The following is a 21286-nucleotide window of genomic DNA, read 5'->3' as shown; positions in this document are numbered from 1 at the left end:
TTCTCCTTTGGAATAGTGAAATTATGCTTTAAGCAGAAGTTCACTGTGTGGAAGTAGTCTAAGGTGAAGATTGATTTCTATTCCTTTTATTTTTTCTTTAAATAGGTGACAGTGACAGATGATGGTATTCCTCCAAAGTCAACCATTGCAAGAGTAATCGTGAAAATCCTTGATGAGAATGACAACAAGCCTCAGTTCTTACAGAAATTCTATAAAATCCGACTCCCAGAACGGGATAAGCCAGAACGTGAGAGAAGTGCCAGACGAGAACCCATATATCGGGTTATAGCTACAGACAAAGATGAAGGCCCCAATGCAGAGATCTCATATAGCATTGAAGATGGAGATGAGCATGGCAAATTCTTCATTGAACCGAAAACTGGGGTTGTTTCTTCTAAGAAATTTTCAGGAGCAAGAGAATATGATATTCTTTCAGTGAGTGAGGATATTTATCTTGCCTTCCTTTTTAAAATATACAGCTATTAGAACAGGCTTTATCTAATTTCTTCTACACTTGTCTGTTTGCTTTTTCATATCAGGGCATAAGTGACTTCAATGTTTGAGACATAGTAACATCAGATACTGCCTGATAATATGTCAGAAACATGCAGGTTTTTTTCCCCTTATTTTCAGTTAGGATTTCTGATGTTTATTCCTTGTTTTAAGTTCATTTAATCAAGGACTTTATCTTCTTATCAAGCTTCAGACATATGGCAAGCAGATGCAAATAGTAAATTCTCAAATTTAAACTCATTATCAAACCTAGCCAACCATAGCTTTAATTAATGGAAAGAATGTTGTGGAACATTGATTTTGTTAATGATTGTGATTTTTGACTTACATAAATATAATATTTTTTTCTTTCTTTCTCCTCTCCTTTCCCTGAATTTTATAGATTAAAGCAGTTGATAATGGTCGCCCTCAAAAGTCATCAACTGCCCGACTTCATATTGAGTGGATCTCCAAGCCCAAACCATCCCCTGAGCCAATTTCCTTTGAAGAACCTTATTTTTCTTTCACTGTGATGGAAAGCGATCCAGTTGCTCACATGATTGGAGTGATTTCTGTTGAACCCCTTGGCACACCCCTTTGGTTTGACATCATTGGTAAGAAAGCCTTCACATTTTCATTGGCGCTTCATAGATTGAACTTCATAGGACTGGACCTGGTTTTTCTCATTATTGTGCTCAGTTCCCATTAGTATATTGGCCTCAAACAAAGTCTGCAAGGAGAAACGGAATTTGCTTCCAACCTGCAACTTTTTATTCTAAAATGTCTGGCAATAAATCAATAGATTTTTTTTTCAAAAAGGCTTATATATTATGTTGTGAGTTTCCCCAGCAAATGTTAATAATTCAGCAAATCCATGACGTGAAACTTTTTCCCTACTAAATTTCTCTCCCTCTTTCTTCCCCACTCCCCCATTGCTCTTCTCCCTCTTCTTCTCTTTCTCTTCCCCCCCCCTCTCTTCTCTCCCTCTTCTCCTCTCCCTCTTTAAAATTTTTCTATGAAAGTTAATACACAAGATTATACATTCTTAATGCAGCAGGTGGCACAGTGGATAGACTATTGAGCCTGGAATCTTGAAGACTCATCTTCCTGAGTTCAAATCTAGCCTTACATGCTTACTACTTGTGTGACCCTGGGAAAGTCACTTAACCCTGTTTAGTTTCTTCATCTGTAAAATGAGCTGGAGAAAGAAATGCCAAACCATTCAAGTCTTTTTGCCAAGAAAACCTCAAGTGGGTTCATGAAGAGTTGGTCATGACTGAACCATAAATTCTTATTTCCTGCCTTACTCTTACTTCTTAGTATATGAATGTGGGGGAGAACTTCTACACTAAAATTGTTAGCATGACTGTTGCTACTAAAATTTTGAGAATTTGTCTAGGAAAAGAAATTTACATAAAAAAGTGAAAGGAAGACAAAGGAATAAGTATTTATTTTTTAGCCCTGATCTACTCTTTATGGCCCCATTTTTTGGGCTTTTCTTGGAAAAGATTCTGGAATGCTTTGCTGTTTCCTTTTTAGTTCATTTTTACAGATGAAGAAACTGAAGCAGACAGGATTAAGTGACTTACCTGGGTCACACAGCTTTAATAAGAATCTGAGATGTGAACCAGATGTGTCAGGTCTTCCTGACTCCAGCATTACCAGCTTCTTCTTGGCCAGTAGGATGTAGAAGATAGATTGCTGAATGAAGAAAGATACTCCAATTTAGGTTTCCACTCAATTGCTTATCAGCTGTGTGACTTTGACAAATCTTCAGCTACTTGAACACCAGTTTCATTTGTAAAATGTATAACAAAATGTGCACTACTTGCCTTTTGTTTCCAAGTTATGGCACGCTGGCAAAACTTCACCTTCCTGACTCTGTTTCCTCATCCACAAATGAGCACACCTACATGTCCATTATGAGAAAGGTGAATTGTAAAACTCTAAAGCCCTGGGTACCTTAAAACACGAAAAGTAATGTTTGTGGCACAGTAGATGAAGGATGGCTTGTATTCATTTCCTGCTTTTAATTAATTTCCTGCTTTAATTGCATATTAGCAGAATTACTATGGCCTAGTTGTTTAATCTCCATGCCTCAGATATTTTTGTTAATCACTAAGTCACAGACATATTGCTGCTCTTCATTAGTAGAAATTCTGCTCATTAAAGAAATATCATAGGTCAAGACCAAAATGTACTTATCATCCTCCCCCTTTTCTCTTCCTCAATCCCTATGTCTCCTCTCCTCCCCTCCTCTCATACATACGTGAAAGAAACATATGTATATATGAGAAAAATATTATATATGTATATTGAGAAAATATTATACCTTTATGATAATATAGTTATGAAATATGAGTTATTGCATTTATGAATATGCTGTATACTAGTTGTGGAATTTCCAGGAGCTTTGAACCACATAATTTTTGATATTAATATACAGATCACTAAAGTGAAATGTGAAAAACTCCATATAAAGTAGCTTACCTATGCAGGTCACTAATGTAAATGAACAAATTTGCTTACTCAGCATTTTTTCTTTCTGTTTTCAAGACTAAAGTTCTCAGGCAGTAAAAGATATGTGCACAAGGTGCCTTGGCTATTTAAGGAGAATGACAACTCATTTTTTTTCCACCTGAAAGTACCTTTCTGATGATATTGATATTATGATAATTTGCAACACATGTAATTGGCCTTTCAAAGGATTGACTGTAGGAGGAGGACCAAATCCTCTGGCTCCGTAAGTGCAGGAAGCTGAGGCACATGAACTGCTCCCCAATTCAGGCCTTATGCTTTCAACATGGAGAAGAGAATTCTGCTATTTTGCCTACCTCAGCCATTATAGAAAGTTATTCATCATTACTCATATTACAAGTAGTTTAGTTTTAAGAAAATAAAAGTCAGTTGCTTAATGAAATGTTTAATAATTATAGTGGTATGGTTGGACTGTTATTGTTCTGTACCATCCTAAAGTGTTTGGTCTTCTGTTGTGCACATCTTAGTGCAATACTCTCCTTTCTTAAAGTCTGAATTAATTTGATTGCTTGCCTTTCATGCTTGCTTGCTTCTTTTTGGCTGTGCCAGGAGACAGTCTTGCTAGAGAAGTTTTTTACATCTTTCAGATGGCTTGTGACCTGAACTGTACAGCAGAAGGTATCTGCTGAGATCACATAATTTATTACTAGATTATGAGATCTGAAATAATTGTGGTATAGAACTCATTTGTTTTTTTGGGGGGCCTTTGTCTTCTTTATTTTTTCTTTATGACAAGAATAGTCTTCCATTTCAAACGTGAACTTGAATGAAGCTTTCATTTGAAAACATAAATTAGAAGCTATTATTTGTCCTTGTTGTGTGAATTATGTCTTAAAAGTATTTGACTTCCATTTAATTTTACTTCATATTTACAAACTGAAATTTCAGTGAAAACCCCCAAATTTAATTTTATAAGATCTTAATTTGTATGCCTGTGAATTAAGGATGGTTATTTTGGCTTATAACTGGAGACATATTTGAAAAGTGCAATTAGGACAAATAACTTGTTTTATCTAACATTGCATTAGACAATGTTTAAAATGGAGAAATTATTTTCATTGTTACAAGAATCAAGATTAGTTAAATTCAGGAGTCAATATTTATCATTATTAACTGCATTAGTTCTTAATGGCTTATCTTGTTAGAAAAGTATACTTTTTAGCATTGTGGTTATTAGGAGCAATAACTGGCTCGTGTCACTGATTGATATTTCAACATAATTATTGAGCAGTAATTTAGATGGACAGTTGGAAATCATAAAATGTCACAAAATGAATTGCATTCAGAAAACATATTAGTAATTAATGTATTAAGCATTCTTGCTTTCAGTTTCTGGGATTTCTCCCATTTTAAAATTTTTCTTTCATTTTATTCTCATTTCCATTAATTTCACAACCTATAAAAGTGTCTGTCACTTTTTTTTAAAAAGTAGATTCTCTACCACTTAGTATGTTAGCACAATGGTCAATCTAGGAATTTTGAAAGTTGGAAGATGACCTGTCTAGGTTAAGTGTCAACCCTCCACACTAAGGGATAACGAGCAAAGTTTTCAAGAAGGAAGAGGTCAGAAAGAGAATGGGAGCCAAACATTTATATAAGTTGGCTTAGTAGTATGAGATAAAGTGAGAAATATAGGTCTGAAATCAGATTATGGAAAACCTAGAATGCCAGGATAAATTGTGTATATTTTCATAATCAATGAGGAGTTAGAGAATCATGGAGTCTCATAGTAGGAAGGGAAGTCAGGTTACTCAATCCAAGAGTGTGTTGAAAGATTTGTTTCATCTTCATTAAGTACCAGAATCCACAAATTCATGTATGTGTGTGTGAGAGAGGGGAGGAGAAGGGGAGGGAGACTATATATGAAGCCAGTCAACTGTTTTTTATATTTATCTTTCTCAACAAGGTGGCAACTATGATAGTCGCTTTGATGTGGACAAGGGTACTGGCACCATCATTGTTGCCAGACCTCTTGATGCTGAACAAAAATCAAACTACAACCTGACAGTGGAGGCAACAGATGGAACCACAGCCATCATCACTCAGGTAATTTAATCACTAGTGGTGTGATTGTTGCAGGAAGACTGTTCCTTTCCAGATTTAGGAATATAATATTCCTGAGTAGAGTCTATGTAAAACAGAGATGGATTCTGATATTAAACAATACTAGTAGAATACTAGTAGTATTCAGTAAAGAAATCTGTAATCTAGATGATTCATTTACATTATAAACATTGTTTCACCAAGCATGCTGGGGAGGCTCAGGCTGTTAAATCAGTTAAATCTTGGAATTCAGAGCTAAAGATGGGCTAAGGCCAGTTGGATTTCAGAATTAAGACTTTCATCAATGTGATGAAAGGAGAAGCCTGCCAGGCTGCCATAGGAGAGAGGGTCAAAGTGGCCCACATCAGAAATAGAGCAAGTCATAGCTTCCTGCCAATCTTTAGTGGGGTTGGCCCTTGAATGCCTACTGTATTTCCAAGCCTGGGAGAGACAGAAGACCCAGGTCCAAAGAATAAACAAAAGAATGAATGATCAAACTCTTAATTTTTTTAGTACACTAAAATCATACCATCTTTAAAACATCAAAGTATTATTTTATTTATTTATTATTTATTTATTTATTCTATTGCAAAAAACAGTAATGACAGCAGTATATCTTAGACTCTTATTGTTGCCTAAGAAATGATCTTATTTCATATTCTTTCAGAAATAAGTACGTTTTACTCCTCTTCCTCCTTCTCTCCTCTTTTTTCTTCTCCTACCCCCTTTCTCTAAGTATATACATGGGTATCAATGTTAATCTAGGTGTATAAATAGTTACATATCTATATAAATAGATAAATGTAGCTATAGGTAAATATAATCATCTATATAGAAATAAGTACAAAATCAAATGGCTATGTATGCATATATAATTTTATATTTATATTATTCTATCAAATGAGATATTTACGAAGACTTAGCTTAATGTCTGGCATATAGCAAGAAATATATAAATGCTAGCTATTGGTATAGCTACAGCTATAGAGTTAATATGATTACTCCATCAATTCACTAGTGTACTTTTTTTACACCTTCATTCGGGTAGCATAAGTCTAAGACATCCATTAATCTTATCTATACAACAAATATTTGTGAAGCCCCCACAATTCCAAAGATACTATATTAGGCACTGGGGAAATAAAAAAGATGCTAGTATGTTTTGTTCCTCTATGAAAATCAACATAACTGGAAAAGCATACAATTATACATTTGTTACAAGTTGAAAAGAAGTTTTACCAATTATAAATGCTTTGGTTTGAAAATAATAAACTTAAAATATTTTCATTATGCAAAAATGGTGTTTTTTATTACTTTGATATTGGAGACTTTGTACTATAGCTACAGGCTATGCACATCTGCAAATAGTTTCATTGTCATGGCTTTATCTAAATTATTTGCTGAAAAACAACCAAGCGGTATGTGGGAAATCTTTTAAATTTGTATGTACTTAATCACAAATACATGATGTACACATAGAACAAAAACTACATCCTTTTGTACTGATGTTTGACAGTTTTGAAAATGACTTAGGAGGAATAAAAATTTTAAAAAACATCAAATGCTAGAGCATGAAATCCTTTTGAATTGAAGTATTCTAGCTTTAAGTCATTTTTCTGACTTTAAATAAGAAAGATTGATGTATTTTTAAATTGAGTTTGCTGCGACATGAACTGTTTGTTTAATAATGTGTAGTACTTCTTGATAACCTGTTTTCAATGAGTAGGATTAATAGGATATAGTCATTAAAGTCATTAAATTGTTGTTATTTCATTCTACCTTAGTCACTAGATATCTAGTTTGAGTTTGTGCAGGAATACAAGAATTCTGCTTTGTGGGCAATTTGACAGTGACCAATATAAATGCTGGTCATGATTAAATATTCATTTTTTCTCAATAATTTTCTGTGCTACATCTGGGACAGCAAAATCAAGTGGTTTTCATAGGACAAAAATCTTAAGGAAAAACAAAAATAACAAAAACTTAATCAAGAAAAACAACTCCCAGTGAATCTATTAAAACAAAATTGCTTAAAAGTTTTATAAGGAAATGAATAGTTTAAAGACTTTTGAATATTATATGACCTGCAGGTGGTATACCCCCACTTGGAGAAAATCCAGTATTTAGGAATCCATGCTTTAGCACAATAAATGAAGTATGAAAATGATCCTTTTATGGGGCCCTGCAGTGTGGCCACTGGCGCTCATCACAACGAGTTTATGAAGGATAATAAAGAAGCACAATAGTAGAACCCCTAACTGCACTCCCTGAGCTACTAATCACTAACAGCACTGCTTAATAAATGCACTTTTGGAAGGCACAGGGAAAAGCTTGGATGTGGGGGGGGGGGGAAACATTCCTGGGGACAAAGATAGAGCCTAAGCAAAATCCACAGAGCCTCTTTCCTTGCTATGACTCTAGACCTAAGGAGATGTACTTTTTTACATTAGAGTTTCTGCTCAATTTCTGCAACTTTAGGCATCAGATTTGTCAGAAAAAGGAAACTTGGGCCCTCTCCATTGCTGCATAGTATAGTAGATAATCTCACTAGTAATAGTATCCACAGGCCAGAAAAAGTAATGAAATCATCCAGCAAAGGAGGAGCAATTTGAGGTTAGGTCTCCAGGTTAGATTTGGAAACAGATTGCGCCCTGTGAAATTGGAGTATAGATTCAGTAAATGTGAAACAAAGTGGGTGCAGAGTGTAACAGAAAAGTTATTTGTTAAGTCAAATTCAGGGATACACGAGAAGGGAGAGTCAGGTTTGTTGAGCTAAATTCAGAATCAGGAAGGCTGAGAGAAGAGTGAGCTGGAGAGGTTGGTCAGGAACGGAGAAAAAAGTCCCACTTGCTTGCATCTAGTGGTATTTAAGATGCTGACATGCAGGTCAGCTAGGACCCAGCCCACCTGTTTCATGAATAGATAAATTGGAGAGGGGCATTATTTAGGTTCTTACATGACCACACTGTTAAGTGCTAGGATACAAATGTACAAGGGAGGGCTCTACATGCTAATGAGGAAGTAGAGGTCACTTTGTTCCCAAAGGTTATAGGATGGTGAGTGGAGCCATAAAGGCATAGATAGACACACCCAATCTAGTAAGAATAAGAGTAATTTGATCATGATTCCAGAACTGGAATTAAGAAAGAGAAAGTGCTAATTAGTAGAGCTCTTACTGATGTGTGCAGAGTAGGAAACCATCTCTATTTGTCTCTGTCTCTCTCTCCCAACACACATATACCAAATGTCCCTTGTCTATCCCAATCCTAATCAATTTAGGTCCCATCTCTTCTAGGACACTTTTTTCAGGTCTCTGTGATCTCTGCACCCTCTGCATTCATGATGTTTATGATAATCTTTGATCACGGTCTATTCATAGGTTTCTCCGCTATGTGTGATCTCCCCACTGAGAGTAGAAACTACCTGAAGGGACAGTGCAAAAGGTTTCTGGTCTTGATCCTTTTCTGTTTTTCATTTTTATCTATGATTTCAGTGAGGTGTCTTGGTATTGGTGAAAAGAGTGACTGGACTTGGAGTCAAGAGAGATCTAATTTTAAATCTTTTCTTTAACACTTAGCTGTGACATGTGACAAATAAGCACACTGGACCTTGATTTTTTTCATCTGTAAGATGGGAATAGCAACAATAATGATATTATTAGCAACTCAAGGGTTTTAAAGGTCAAAGGAGATATCTGTAACATGGTTAATAAACCTTTAAACCTCTATATTATTCGTAGTATTATTGTAGCATAAATAATGGCTGATTGATTTGGGGATAATAAAGACCCGAGATATATGGTTGTTACTTTGGATGATATCAGGATGCTAAAAATGAAATGCATGAAAGACAACAATGATGAGTGGGATCTAAAGGATCTAAAAACCCCCTCCCCTCAAAAAATTTATCTCAACAAATTGGGGACACCCAGGAAGGTGAGATGTAGCTTCAATTATTTATCAAGCACTTGCTATATGCCAAACTTGACAGCAATTCACGTTAAAAAAGACTTATGGGCTCCCTTTTTTGTAATAATTTCTCAAAACAAGTTATTAATGTATAAATCCTATGCCAAAACCTAAAATGGTATGGAAGAAACCTAATTAATCATTCATTTTAAATTAAAACAACTATTTTGTGCCATATACTCTCCCAGGCATACACTGGGAATGCAAAGACCAAAAATTTTTAAAAAGCCCCCAAAGGGCTTAAATAAAGAGTTTATATCCTCCCAAATGTTAGGTTTGTTGTTTAGGGGAATTCAAGTTCAAGCTAGATCAAGATCTAGATTTCTCTTCCTTCAATTACTAATCTACTGTGTACTGGAGATTTCTTTGGTTTATTTCCTATTTATTTCTGTGGCTTCTGATATGCTAAGGACAAGACAGGCACTTAATAAATAATTACTGAAAATTATTTTCATCTTTAAAATATATGATTTTAAAATGCATTTTACATTCTTAAATGTGAGTTTAAAAATATATTCTGTGAATCTCTTATAAAATGCATTTCTCATTTTATGATGGAAGCCATTGGAAAAACCAATTTGATTTGTAACAAATTCTGGAACACATTGTTCCATTAAGAAAGGTACCTATGGGGCAGCTAGGTGGCACAGCAGATAGAGCACCAGCCCTGAATTCAGGAGGACCTGAGTTCAAATCTGACCTCAGACACTTAACACTTCCTAGCTATGTGACCCTGGGCAAGTCACTTAACCCCAATTGCATTAGCCAAAAAAAAGAAAAAGGAAAAAAAATAATAAAAATATTTTGTGTTAATGTATATTGTTTAAACATTTTCTTACATTTAACTTTTAATTATCCAATTCAGATTTCACATACTTCTCTAACATTCTGTTTTTACTGAGAAAATGGGTGCTGGTAATGTGATTCTTTCTATAATATTTTTTGAGTTGATTTGGTTAGCAAATGTGTCTCTTGTTTCCTTGCCCCATGTACCTCTTTATTCTAAAAATAATTTTCAATCTACAGAATTAAATGTTTCACTTAATTTATCATAAGGCTATGTTGGTTTCCCAGCAGCTGTTTTTGTTTTTACAAGAACTTTTTTCTCCCTATGGTTTCATTAGCTTTTAAGATTATCACCACAGTTTAATTTAATTATAATAACTTCTTAAATTTATTTGAAATTCCTTATAAAAACATAAGTTTATTGTAGAGATTAGTAAACTGTGATTAAAAATAGGGTCAGGGGTTAAAAAATAGGCATCCAGTTTTAAGAACTACATATTCAATTTCTGAAACTTAGTGTTTTGAGGTTTATGATTTATTCTACAAGAGGAGAGCAAGGTTAATAGTGGACTTTGTGTCAGTATTTCAGTCATGCTCTTGGAACTTTGTGACAGTGAACAAATCATTTAAATGAGTAATGGGCCCTCCCTTTCCTCATTTCTGTGATGGGGGGGGAAACAACTCTTGCATTCCCTTCTTCTAGAATTATTGTGAAATATGAACTTTGCTAACCTTAAAACATATGAATATGAATTTATGATATTCTCATTCACATTTAATTTTTTTTTATAGAAACTTGAGTGTTTTGACAAAAAACATTGGCCTTTCTGTGCTTAAAACTCTCTGAAGTTAACGTAAATTTCTATGAATATTGGGGTTGGGGATTTTAAAAAATTATGGCTATACTTGTAATTTCATTGAATTGCCCTCTCATACTTGAATTAAAACTCAGTTCTACCCAAGTAGTTAATTCATATTTTTTGCCAACATATGTTGAACTTCAGATTGTCATGACAGCAAGTTAACTCAAGTGTTTTATATGTGTTTATCAAAAAAAAAAAACTGATTTTGTTGCTTGTACTTTATTGTTCCATTTTAATTTTTTTTATTATTAGCATTTATTTTTTTCTTTCATTAGTGGCATATTAATTTTTCCAAATACATATAAAGCTAGTTTTCAGCATCTTTCTCTCTCCCTCACTTCCCTCCCTCCCTCCCCAAAATAACAAGCAATCTAATATAGGTGAAATATGTGTAATCTTTTTAAACATTAGCATTCATTTTTTTAAAAATTGATTTCCAAATTCTTTTCTTCCTTCCAGTAGCCTCCCCTCCCATTGAGAAGTAAAGCAGCATGATATCAATTTTACATGCAGAATATATTTCCATGTTAATCATGTTGTAGGGGAAAAAAGGCAAGAAAAATAAAAATGGGAAAAAAATGCTTCTGCCCTCCATTCGTTAGTTCTCTCTAGAGGTAGATGGCAGTTTTTGTCTTTTAAATTTGTCTTGGATCATTGTCTTGATCAGAGTCTTGTTACAATATTACTTTTACTGTCCATTGATTCTGCTTTTTTTCATTTTTTAAGCTCGATAGCCTTGCTCAGCAGTGTTCACATTTACATTCCAGGTGCTCATCAAAGTGATAGACACAAATGATCACCGACCTCAGTTTTCAAAGTCAAAATATGAAGTCCTCATTCCAGAAGACACAGTGCCTGACACGGAGATTTTGCAAATCAGTGCTACAGACAAGGATGAAAAAAACAAATTGATCTATACTTTACAGAGTAGCACTGACCCCCTGAGCCTCAAGAAATTCCGCCTTGACCCTGCAACTGGTTCACTTTATACAACGGAGAAGCTTGATCACGAGGCCGCTCACCAGCATGTCCTCACTGTGATGGTGAGTGTCTCGCTTTCTGCCATCTCTGGTAATGGGTTCTTGCAGTACAGACGTATCTGTTGTTATGACATTGTCATACACCTGTCAATAGCTTTGGTGTTGTTATGCTGATTATTTCAGGTGCGAGACCAAGATGTGCCTGTCAAGCGCAATTTTGCCAGAGTGATCGTCAATGTCAGTGACATGAATGACCACGCCCCTTGGTTCACCAGCTCTTCCTACCTCGGGAGGGTTTATGAGTCGGCTGCGGTGGGATCCGTTGTGTTACAAGTTACGGCCCTGGACAAGGACAAAGGAGAAAATGCTGAAATTTTGTATTCTATCGAATCAGGTATGTTCACAGTGGTCTAAAGAGAGGATGCTCTCAGCCTGCTGCGTGTGGGTCACTGGATTTCTCAAAAGAATAAGAAACACTTAATCCAGCTGTCCCAAAAGTCTTAGTACAGCTTTAAGTTTTAAAGGCTTAAAGTCTTTGAAAAAAGCAACATGGCGTAGCTGATAGTGAACTGAATTCAAAGTCAAGAAATCCTTTGTTCAAATCATGCCTTAGCCAGTTAGTGACTGGGTGGTCCTGGGCAAGCGACCTGACCTCTCAGGGCCTCAGGAAACTAAGACTATAAGACTGTAAAGAGCAAGTACTTATATTAATACTGGTAGGGGGCATTAAATTTGTTTTACTACTGCAATCACAAATCCAGCTCCATCCAGTATTGCTTTAAACATTGCAAAGATATTATAAAGAGATCTTATTTAAAATCTAATGATAAGGACTTTGATTGCACCCTATTTCGAAGTTGATATGTTATAAAGAATTATTTGACTTTTGTTGTTGTTACATTATCACACTATTGTTTTACATTAATTGTTATACTGTGACTGAAGTAGTATAACCAGTGGCCATGATGTTTTTTTGATATTAGGGAATTTTACATTTATCTATTAATTTACTGAGGGGGGGAAGCAAAAGCTTATGGAAGAAGAGTTTTCTCCAGTTTATTGGGGGGAAAATTAATAAATTAGTATAGGGACTCTTAAGTCCCTCTAAGTCTCCTCAGCCACACTGAGTTAAGAGTACAGAATGTTACCTAAAGGTGAATTTTGCCCCTAATTTGAGGCAAGAGATGATGGGTTACCTAGCTATGATTAATAGGATAAAATCCACACTTTAATGTTCATTAGAACTTGCTTTTGAATGTGTGCATTCATGTTAGTCCTACTTCCCAAGCACATTGAGAAAATGAAGAAAATATAGAGGAAACATACTGTTCTTGGGCATTGTGTTTTCTTTGGGACCACTTTTTTTTTTTAATTCATTTTTCCAAATTATCCCCCCCTCCCTTCACTTCCTCCCCCTGATGGCAGGCAATCCCATACATTTTACATGTGTTACAATATAACCTAGATACAATATATGTGTGTAGATACCATTTTCTTGTTGCACAATAAGCATTAGATTCCGAAGGTATAAGTAACCTGGGTAGATAGACAGTAGTGCTAACAATTTACATTCACTTCCCAGCGTTCCTTCTCTGGGTGTAGCTACCTCTGTCCATCATTGATCAACTGGAAGTGAGTTGGATCTTCTTTATGTTGAAGATATCCACTTCCATCAGAATACATCCTCATACAGTATCATTGTTGAAGTGTATAATGATCTCCTAGTTCTGCTCATTTCACTCAGCATCAGTTGATGTAAGTCTCTCCAAGCCTCTCTGTATTCCTCCTGCTCATTTCTTACAGAGCAATAATATTCCATAACCTTCATATACCATAATTTACTTTGGGACCACTCTTAAATGAAGACCAGTGGTTACTTTATTTATACTCATTTTAGAGTCTGGACAGAAGAGAGTTCCTCTTCCTTAGTCATTACCCTTTTTTACAGCAGTTGTGGAGTATGGGGGGGGGTCCCTTTTTTTCTGAGCATTCATTCTAAATCAATACCTGTGCATATTTTGTATTTATACAGTTTTTTCCTAGTTCTAAGGACTATTTGAGACATGGACCTTATCTGCAGATCATATAATCAAAATATAAGTAAAGAATTAGAGATCATAAGAAGTTCTTATTTTTTATTAAATTGGGGAAGGGACTTTATTACTTAATCTGTTTAAAAACTAGTTCTCATTTATGTTCTCAAACACTCAAAATAGAAAGCATTATTCCCAAGAAGGATAATAATGGTGCTTTTAATGGAAATTTTTAAAGTTTATTATCCTTTAGAATTAGTACCCTTGAGTTAAGGCAAGTTGGTTTGAGCCTTCCAGAAATATAGCACCTAGATCTAAATCTAAGACCAACATTCCTCTGGTCCATTCCTAAACATTCCAGTAGAATAATTTGGACACAAATACAAACAGACTGAATTTTTGTAGGAGTAAATGTTAAACTTTTCCCTGGCTTTGCTTTTGTATAATTGTTAACAACTGGGAGGTTCCAATATGATGGTTGGTGCCGAAACATATGGCAAGCACATTCTTTAGATGTTTGTAATGGCTGATAGGATTAGTAATCTGGTATTCTAAGACTGGAACTGTGTGCAAAGTCACAGTTAATAGAAAAAGATAATAAATCAGCAACCTACTCACGCATAATTTGAACATTTTTTTAGAAAAAGCTATTGTTTTGGATTTGATCATATAAAAGTTGTTTTCATGGTCCTACGTAGTTACTTTCTAGGAAGCAGCTGCTATTGAAATTGTAGCTTGAATTTTAGTATATATCTGTTGGTGCCATTTGTACTGGAAAATCTATTTTTTTTCCATTCACATAAAGGCTGTATTCATAACCATTCCCTTCTAATATACATCTTGTGGTAGTCATTAATTTCCAAAAGACAAGTCTTAAAAATAATAAGTTGACATTTATTTGACACCTTAAGTTTCATAAAATTTTCACATAATCTCATTTATATTTATCTTCATTATACAGAGGAGAAAAGTAGACTGATAGTTGTGCCTAGTGTACCAATGATATTACATAACTAGTATCAGAAGAGAATTTAGATCCAGGTCTCTCTTGGCTCTGGCATGTTTTTTAGCAAAGCGCTTTTCATCAAGTATATGGTATTTGTGTTTTGAAAAAGTGATAATAGAAGGGCCACGTTTGAACTAATTCAAGAAGAATTATAGGATCACAGACACAGATCTGGAAAAGTCCATTTTCAGGATACCTAAATATTGTTCCATGGCCTACATACTTTTGCAGTTTGGTGAAACCTTTGGACTCCTCAAAATAAGGTTTTTAAATGCTTAAATATAAAATATATAGGATTACAGCGGAAATCAATTACCTTGAAATAAGAATCTCTGGTTTCATATAGAATCATCCTACTTGTAATACTCAACCATAGACAGAACTTAAAGTCAGAGTCCATGGCTCTTTTCAGTGTATGACTGGGTGAAGAAACAGTTATCCAAAGGGCATTTTCATGACTATTTGAGTTTTTACTAGAGTCATGTAAAAATAACCTTTCTCTTGTGATCTTGCTTGTTTTGATTTGTTCAAATAAGGCAAATTTTCCTAGATCAGTATTTGGAAGTTTCCAGTTTCAATATTATTATATCTCTGCAGCACCCTGCCTGGAGGGATATACACTAAATCTCTCATTTTTTATTGTTTCTTTATGAAAATGTAATTATATTAAATTAAATACATTCAAGGTTAGAACATTATAGTTACAATATAATCAATCAGTAAATCACCATATTTGTTGAATGCTTACCACATCTCTAGCATTAGGAAGGAGGTGTAAGAAAGTCCTTAATAAGATTGGCAGATTAAGTTTAAATAAGCATCTTATTTTAAATTATTGGTTCACAAAAACTATTGCTTCAAAACCTTATAACTAACTTATATTAAGCAACACTAAAGATAATAAAATTACAACTTTATGTAGAGAATAATAAAGTTAAATTGTGATCATAAGAAGTTTTTATTATAAATGTAAATAGGCTCAAGAATGATTTAGATTAATTGCTGAATACCTTGGTACTACATTTGAGAAAGTGGCAATAATTTAGATAGACTACTTCCTAATCCAAATCTATGAAAGTTACCAACAATAAAGCACTGAACTCCATTGGCCATCATTTGGTGCATATGGCATTTTGTGTATTATGTTATGTTTGTGATTTATGGAGAAACTATGAAAAGTATATAGATTTTCTATGAATTAAAAATAAAGCAGAAAAGCTCTTCCATTCCATTATTGAATATTTTGAGTATTCCTCTTTCAGATTGGTTCAGGTTATACCTGTCACTGCTTACCTTTTCAATTTTTCTTACCTCCATCAGACTGTGAACTCCTTGAGAATGGAAACAATTTTTTTTGGCCTTTCTTTATATTCTCAGCATTTAGCATAGTACCTAATATACTTCATTAAATGCATGTTGACTGACTGATCTTTGCTCCTTTTTCTCTAAGAAATACATATTAATAAAACTTCTGTCTCTCTCTCTTTTTGCAGGGAATATTGGGAATTCCTTTACTATTGATCCTATCTTGGGTTCTATAAAGACCGCCAAAGAACTTGATCACAGTAACCAAGAAGAATATGATTTGATGGTGAAAGCTACAGACAGAGGGAATCCTCCAATGAGTGAAATAACTTCTGCGCACATCTTTGTCACTATCTCTGATAATGCCGTCCCCAGGTTTACCTCTAAAGAATACTCTGCTGAAATCAGTGAAGCCGCTTCTATTGGTAGCTTTATTGGGATAATTAGTGCACATAGCCAGTCATCTGTGGTATATGAAATAAAAGATGGAAATATAGGTGATGCATTTGATATTAACCCCAACTCAGGAGTTATCATCACTCAAAAAGCTCTGGATTTCGAAACTCTCCCCTTTTACACCCTGATAGTGCAAGCGACGAACATGGCTGGTTTGTCTGCTAATACAACCGTTTGGGTGCATCTTCAGGATGAGAATGACAATGTGCCGATCTTTATGCAGGCAGAATACACAGGACTCATTAGTGAATCAGCTTCAATCAATAGTGTGGTCTTAACAGATAAAAATGTCCCACTAGTCATTCGAGCGATGGATGCTGATAAGGAATCAAATGCTCTGCTTGTTTATCAAATTGTTGAGCCTTCTGCCCACAAATATTTTGCCATTGACTCAAGCACCGGTGCCATTCGAACTGTGCTCAGTTTGGATTATGAGGAAGCCCACATTTTCCGTTTTACTGTGCAAGTCCATGACATGGGAACTCCACGTTTATTTGCAGAGTATGCAGCCAATGTGACAATACATGTAATTGACATTAATGATTGCCCTCCTGTATTCTCCAAAATGTTCTATGAAGCATCTGTTTTGGTGCCAACTTACAAAGGAGTAAAAGTCATCACTGTAAATGCTACAGATGCTGATTCAGTTGCTTTTTCACAGTTGATGTATTCCATTCCTGAAGGCAACATTGGTGAGAAGTTTCTAATAGACCCTAAGACCGGTACCATAACTGTACAAAACACAACCCAGTTAAGAAGTCGGTATGAGTTGACAGTCAGAGCTTCTGATGGCAAGTTTACAAGCCATACCTCTGTAAAAATCAATGTGAAAGAAAGCAAAGAGAGTCAGCTAAAGTTTACCCAGAAGTCCTATTCTGCAAAAGTGAAGGAGAATTCCACAGAGGCCAGAACCATTGCTGTTATTACTGCCATTGGGAACCAAATAAATAAGCCTTTGTTTTATCATATCCTCAACCCTGACAGCAGATTTAAAATAAGCCACACGTCGGGAGTGATCTCAACCACAGGTGTACCATTTGATCGTGAGCAGCAAGAGGCTTTTGATGTGGTCGTAGAAGTGACAGAAGAGCACAAGCCTTCGGTGGTGGCGCATGTTGTAGTCAAAGTCAGCGTAGAAGACCAAAATGATAACGCACCTGTATTTGTCAACCTTCCTTATTATGCCGTGGTCAAAGTCGATGCTGAGGTGGGCCATATCATCCGCTCTGTAACTGCTGTTGACAGAGATGTTGGTAGAAATGGGGAAGTGCACTATTACCTTAAGGAACATCATGAACACTTCCAAATTGGGCCTTCCGGTGAAATCTCCTTGAAAAAGAAATTTGAGCCAGATACCTTAAATAAGGAATATCTCATCACCATAGTAGCAAAAGATGGGGGTGACCCAGCTTTCTCTGCCGAAGTCATTGTGCCAATTACGGTTATGAACAAAGCCATGCCTGTTTTTGAAAAGGCTTTTTACAGCGCGGAAATCCCTGAGAATATCCAGTTGCATAGCCCGGTTGTCCATGTCCAAGCCAACAGCCCAGAAGGGCTTAAAGTATTTTACAGCATTACAGACGGAGATCCGTTTAGCCAATTTACTATCAATTTCAATACTGGAGTTATAAATGTTGTAGCTCCTTTGGATTTTGAATCTCATCCTGCATATAAATTAAGCATCCGAGCAACTGATTCCTTGACTGGGGTTCATGCTGAGGTGTTTGTTGATATAATAGTCGAGGATGTCAACGATAACCCTCCTTTGTTTGCACAGCAGTCATATACTACAACTCTGTCTGAGGCAAATGTGATTGGAACGCCTGTTGTTCAAGTTCATGCTACAGATTCAGATTCTGCACCTAATAGGGGGATTTCTTATCACTTGTTTGGGAACCATACCAAAAGTCCTGAGCATTTCCATATAGATGCTAACAGTGGTCTCATTTCATTGGTAAGAAGCCTGGATTATGAAGAGACTCAGGAGCATAAGCTGCTGGTAAGGGCTGTTGATAGTGGTATGCCCCAATTGAGTAGTGACGTGGTTGTGACAGTGGGCGTCACTGATCTCAATGATAATCCACCATTATTTGACCAGCTTCTTTATGAAGCTAAAATAAGTGAGCAGGCCCCCCATGGACATTTTGTGACCTGTGTAAAAGCCTATGATGCAGATAGTTCAGACATTGACAAACTGGAATACTCCATCCTGTCAGGTAATGAGCATAAGAATTTTGCAATTGATAGCAAGACAGGTATAATTACCCTTTCAAACCTGCGCCGGCAGACCTTAAAGCCATTTTATAATATTAATGTTTCTGTGTCTGACGGAGTCTTCAGGAGCTCAGCCCACATTGAGATTATTGTGATCCAAGCCAATTTGCATAGCCCCGTTTTCATGCAAAATGAATATGAAGTAGAGCTGGCTGAAAATGCCCCTGTGCAGACCCTGGTGATTGAAGTAAAAGCAACTGATGAGGATTCTGGAATTTATGGCCAAATTACTTACCACATTGTAAATGACTTTGCCAAAGATAGATTTTACACAAATGAGAGAGGACAGATATTTACCTCTGAAAAACTTGACCGTGAAACTGCAGGAGAAAAGGTAATCGCAATTCGACTGATGGCCAAGGATACAGGAGGAAAGGTTGCATTCTGTACCATCAATGTGATCCTTACAGATGATAATGATAATGCTCCTCAATTCCGGGCGACCAAGTACAAAGTGAACATTGGTTCTGATGCCCCAAAAGGTACATCTGTCATGAAAGTGCTTGCATCAGATGCTGATGAAGGATCCAATGCAGACATCACGTACTCCATAGAAGCAGATTCTGAAAGCGTCCAAGAGAATTTGGAAATCAACAAACTGTTTGGAATAATTACAACCAAAGAAAGCTTGGTTGGCTTAGAAAATGAAGTTTTCACTTTCTTTGTGAGAGCAGTAGATGGTGGGTCTCCTTCAAAAGAATCAGTTGTTCCAGTTTATGTAAAAATCCTCCCACCAGAAACCCCTGTTCCCAAATTTTCCGAGCCTTTTTATAGCTATACAGTCTCAGAAGACCTGCCTATTGGAACTGAAATAGATATTATCAGAGTAGATCATAGTGAGCCTGTGTTATACAGCTTAACCAAAGGGAATACACCTGAGAGCAATGCAGGTGAGGTCTTTGTCATTGACAAACACAGTGGAAAATTGAAACTAGAGAAGAATCTTGATCATGAGACGACAAAGTGGTATCAGTTTTCAGTGGTAGCCCAAAGTACCCACGAAGACTCTGAAGTTGTGTCTTCTGTGGACATCAGTATTCAGGTGAAAGATGCTAATGATAACAGTCCGATCTTAGAGTCCAATCCATATGAAGCTTTTATTGTTGAAAACCTACCAGGGGGAAGTAAGGTCATCCAAGTTAAGGCAACTGATCTGGATTCAGGAACCAATGGCCAAATCCTGTATAGTTTAGATCAGTCACAAAGCTTGGATGTCATTGAGTCTTTTGCCATAGATATGGAAACTGGATGGATTACAACTCTTAAGGAACTTGATCATGAAAAGAGAGACAAATACCACATTACAGTGGTTGCAAGTGATTATGGGGAGAAAGTTCAGCTGTCTTCCACAGCAGTTGTGGAAATTTCTGTAACAGATGTGAACGACAATCCTCCACGTTTCACTGCAGAAATTTACAAAGGGACTGTGAGTGAAGATGATCCACCTGGTGGTGTGATTGCTATCTTAAGCACTACTGATGCTGATACTGAAGAGATTAACAGACAAGTGACTTATTATATAACAGGTAAAAAATAAATCACCATAATTGTTTAATAGATGTATTAAAATTTTACAAAATCAATGAATCATAGTTTTCAGAGATCAGAAATTCTAGAGAAAATTATAGTAAATGGGCAAAGAGGAGGTTTTAGTTGTAAAATGCAGCATAAATAGTTTGAAAGAACACTTTTAAAAATATAGTTCAGATTCTGTCACAGTATTTTTATTGCCTATATAGGGCTTAAATTTGGTTTATTAGATTGTGTTTCATTTTTTTTATTACTCCCCACATTCCAATGAAATATATACTTATCCTGTAAAAAATATGATGATTTTTAATAACAAAACTGCAGATGGATGACAGCGCAAATGAATCTCCTGTAGCATTTGTGCTTCCTTTTTGGGTACCACATTAAATGTTAAAAGCATTGCTTTAATGTGTACCCCCATCACCTAACAGAATATCTGACAGCTAATAAGCATTTAAATAAATGCATTCATTTTTGACATATGAAAATATTTACTTTTATTTTTCATTTACAAAAATATCTTTAATTCTTTATAAACATATCAAACTGAAGATCCTCTGTATAATTAACTTTATATATGTTGTTTCAGCTATTTTAATAATATAATTTATTCCTTGACCATATAGGAGGAGATCCATTGGGTCAATTTGCAGTTGAAAATATCCAGAATGAATGGAAAGTTTATGTGAAGAAACCTCTAGACAGGGAAAAAAAAGACAGCTACCTTCTTACCATTACTGCAACGGATGGTACTTTTTCTTCAAAAGCCATAGTGGAAGTGAAAGTTCTTGATGCAAATGACAACAGCCCCATTTGTGAAAAGGTATGAAATGTACCTTTAGGAGCATTCAACATCTATCTAAAATGAATTTTGTACTTAGTCTTTGAATTATTGAAATATGAAGAAACAGGAGCTTATTATAATGTGCTAACTCTTACAAGTAAATAGTAGACTCTTCTCTCTATTATACTCAAAGATGAATTAAATCCATTTAGTAAAATTTCATTGCCT

General features: G+C 35.5%; 1 protein-coding gene across 3 annotated transcripts in view; it reads left to right on the top strand.

Moving 5' to 3' along the window:
* Positions 1–21286, top strand: part of FAT1 (FAT atypical cadherin 1) — a 168711-nt gene that overhangs the window by 110117 nt on the left and 37308 nt on the right. For all 3 annotated transcript variants that reach the window (XM_074273944.1, XM_074273942.1, XM_074273943.1), the window contains exons 5-11: positions 106–435; positions 896–1106; positions 4937–5076; positions 11458–11733; positions 11854–12064; positions 16203–20270; positions 20901–21097. In XM_074273944.1, coding sequence (XP_074130045.1) covers positions 106–435; positions 896–1106; positions 4937–5076; positions 11458–11733; positions 11854–12064; positions 16203–20270; positions 20901–21097 — 5433 coding nt within the window. The remainder of the gene's footprint in view (positions 1–105; positions 436–895; positions 1107–4936; positions 5077–11457; positions 11734–11853; positions 12065–16202; positions 20271–20900; positions 21098–21286) is intronic.

Source organism: Sminthopsis crassicaudata, chromosome 6 (assembly GCF_048593235.1).
Source record: "Sminthopsis crassicaudata isolate SCR6 chromosome 6, ASM4859323v1, whole genome shotgun sequence".
Taxonomy (NCBI): Eukaryota; Metazoa; Chordata; class Mammalia; order Dasyuromorphia; family Dasyuridae; genus Sminthopsis; species Sminthopsis crassicaudata.
This window is presented reverse-complemented; position numbering and strand designations above follow the sequence as displayed.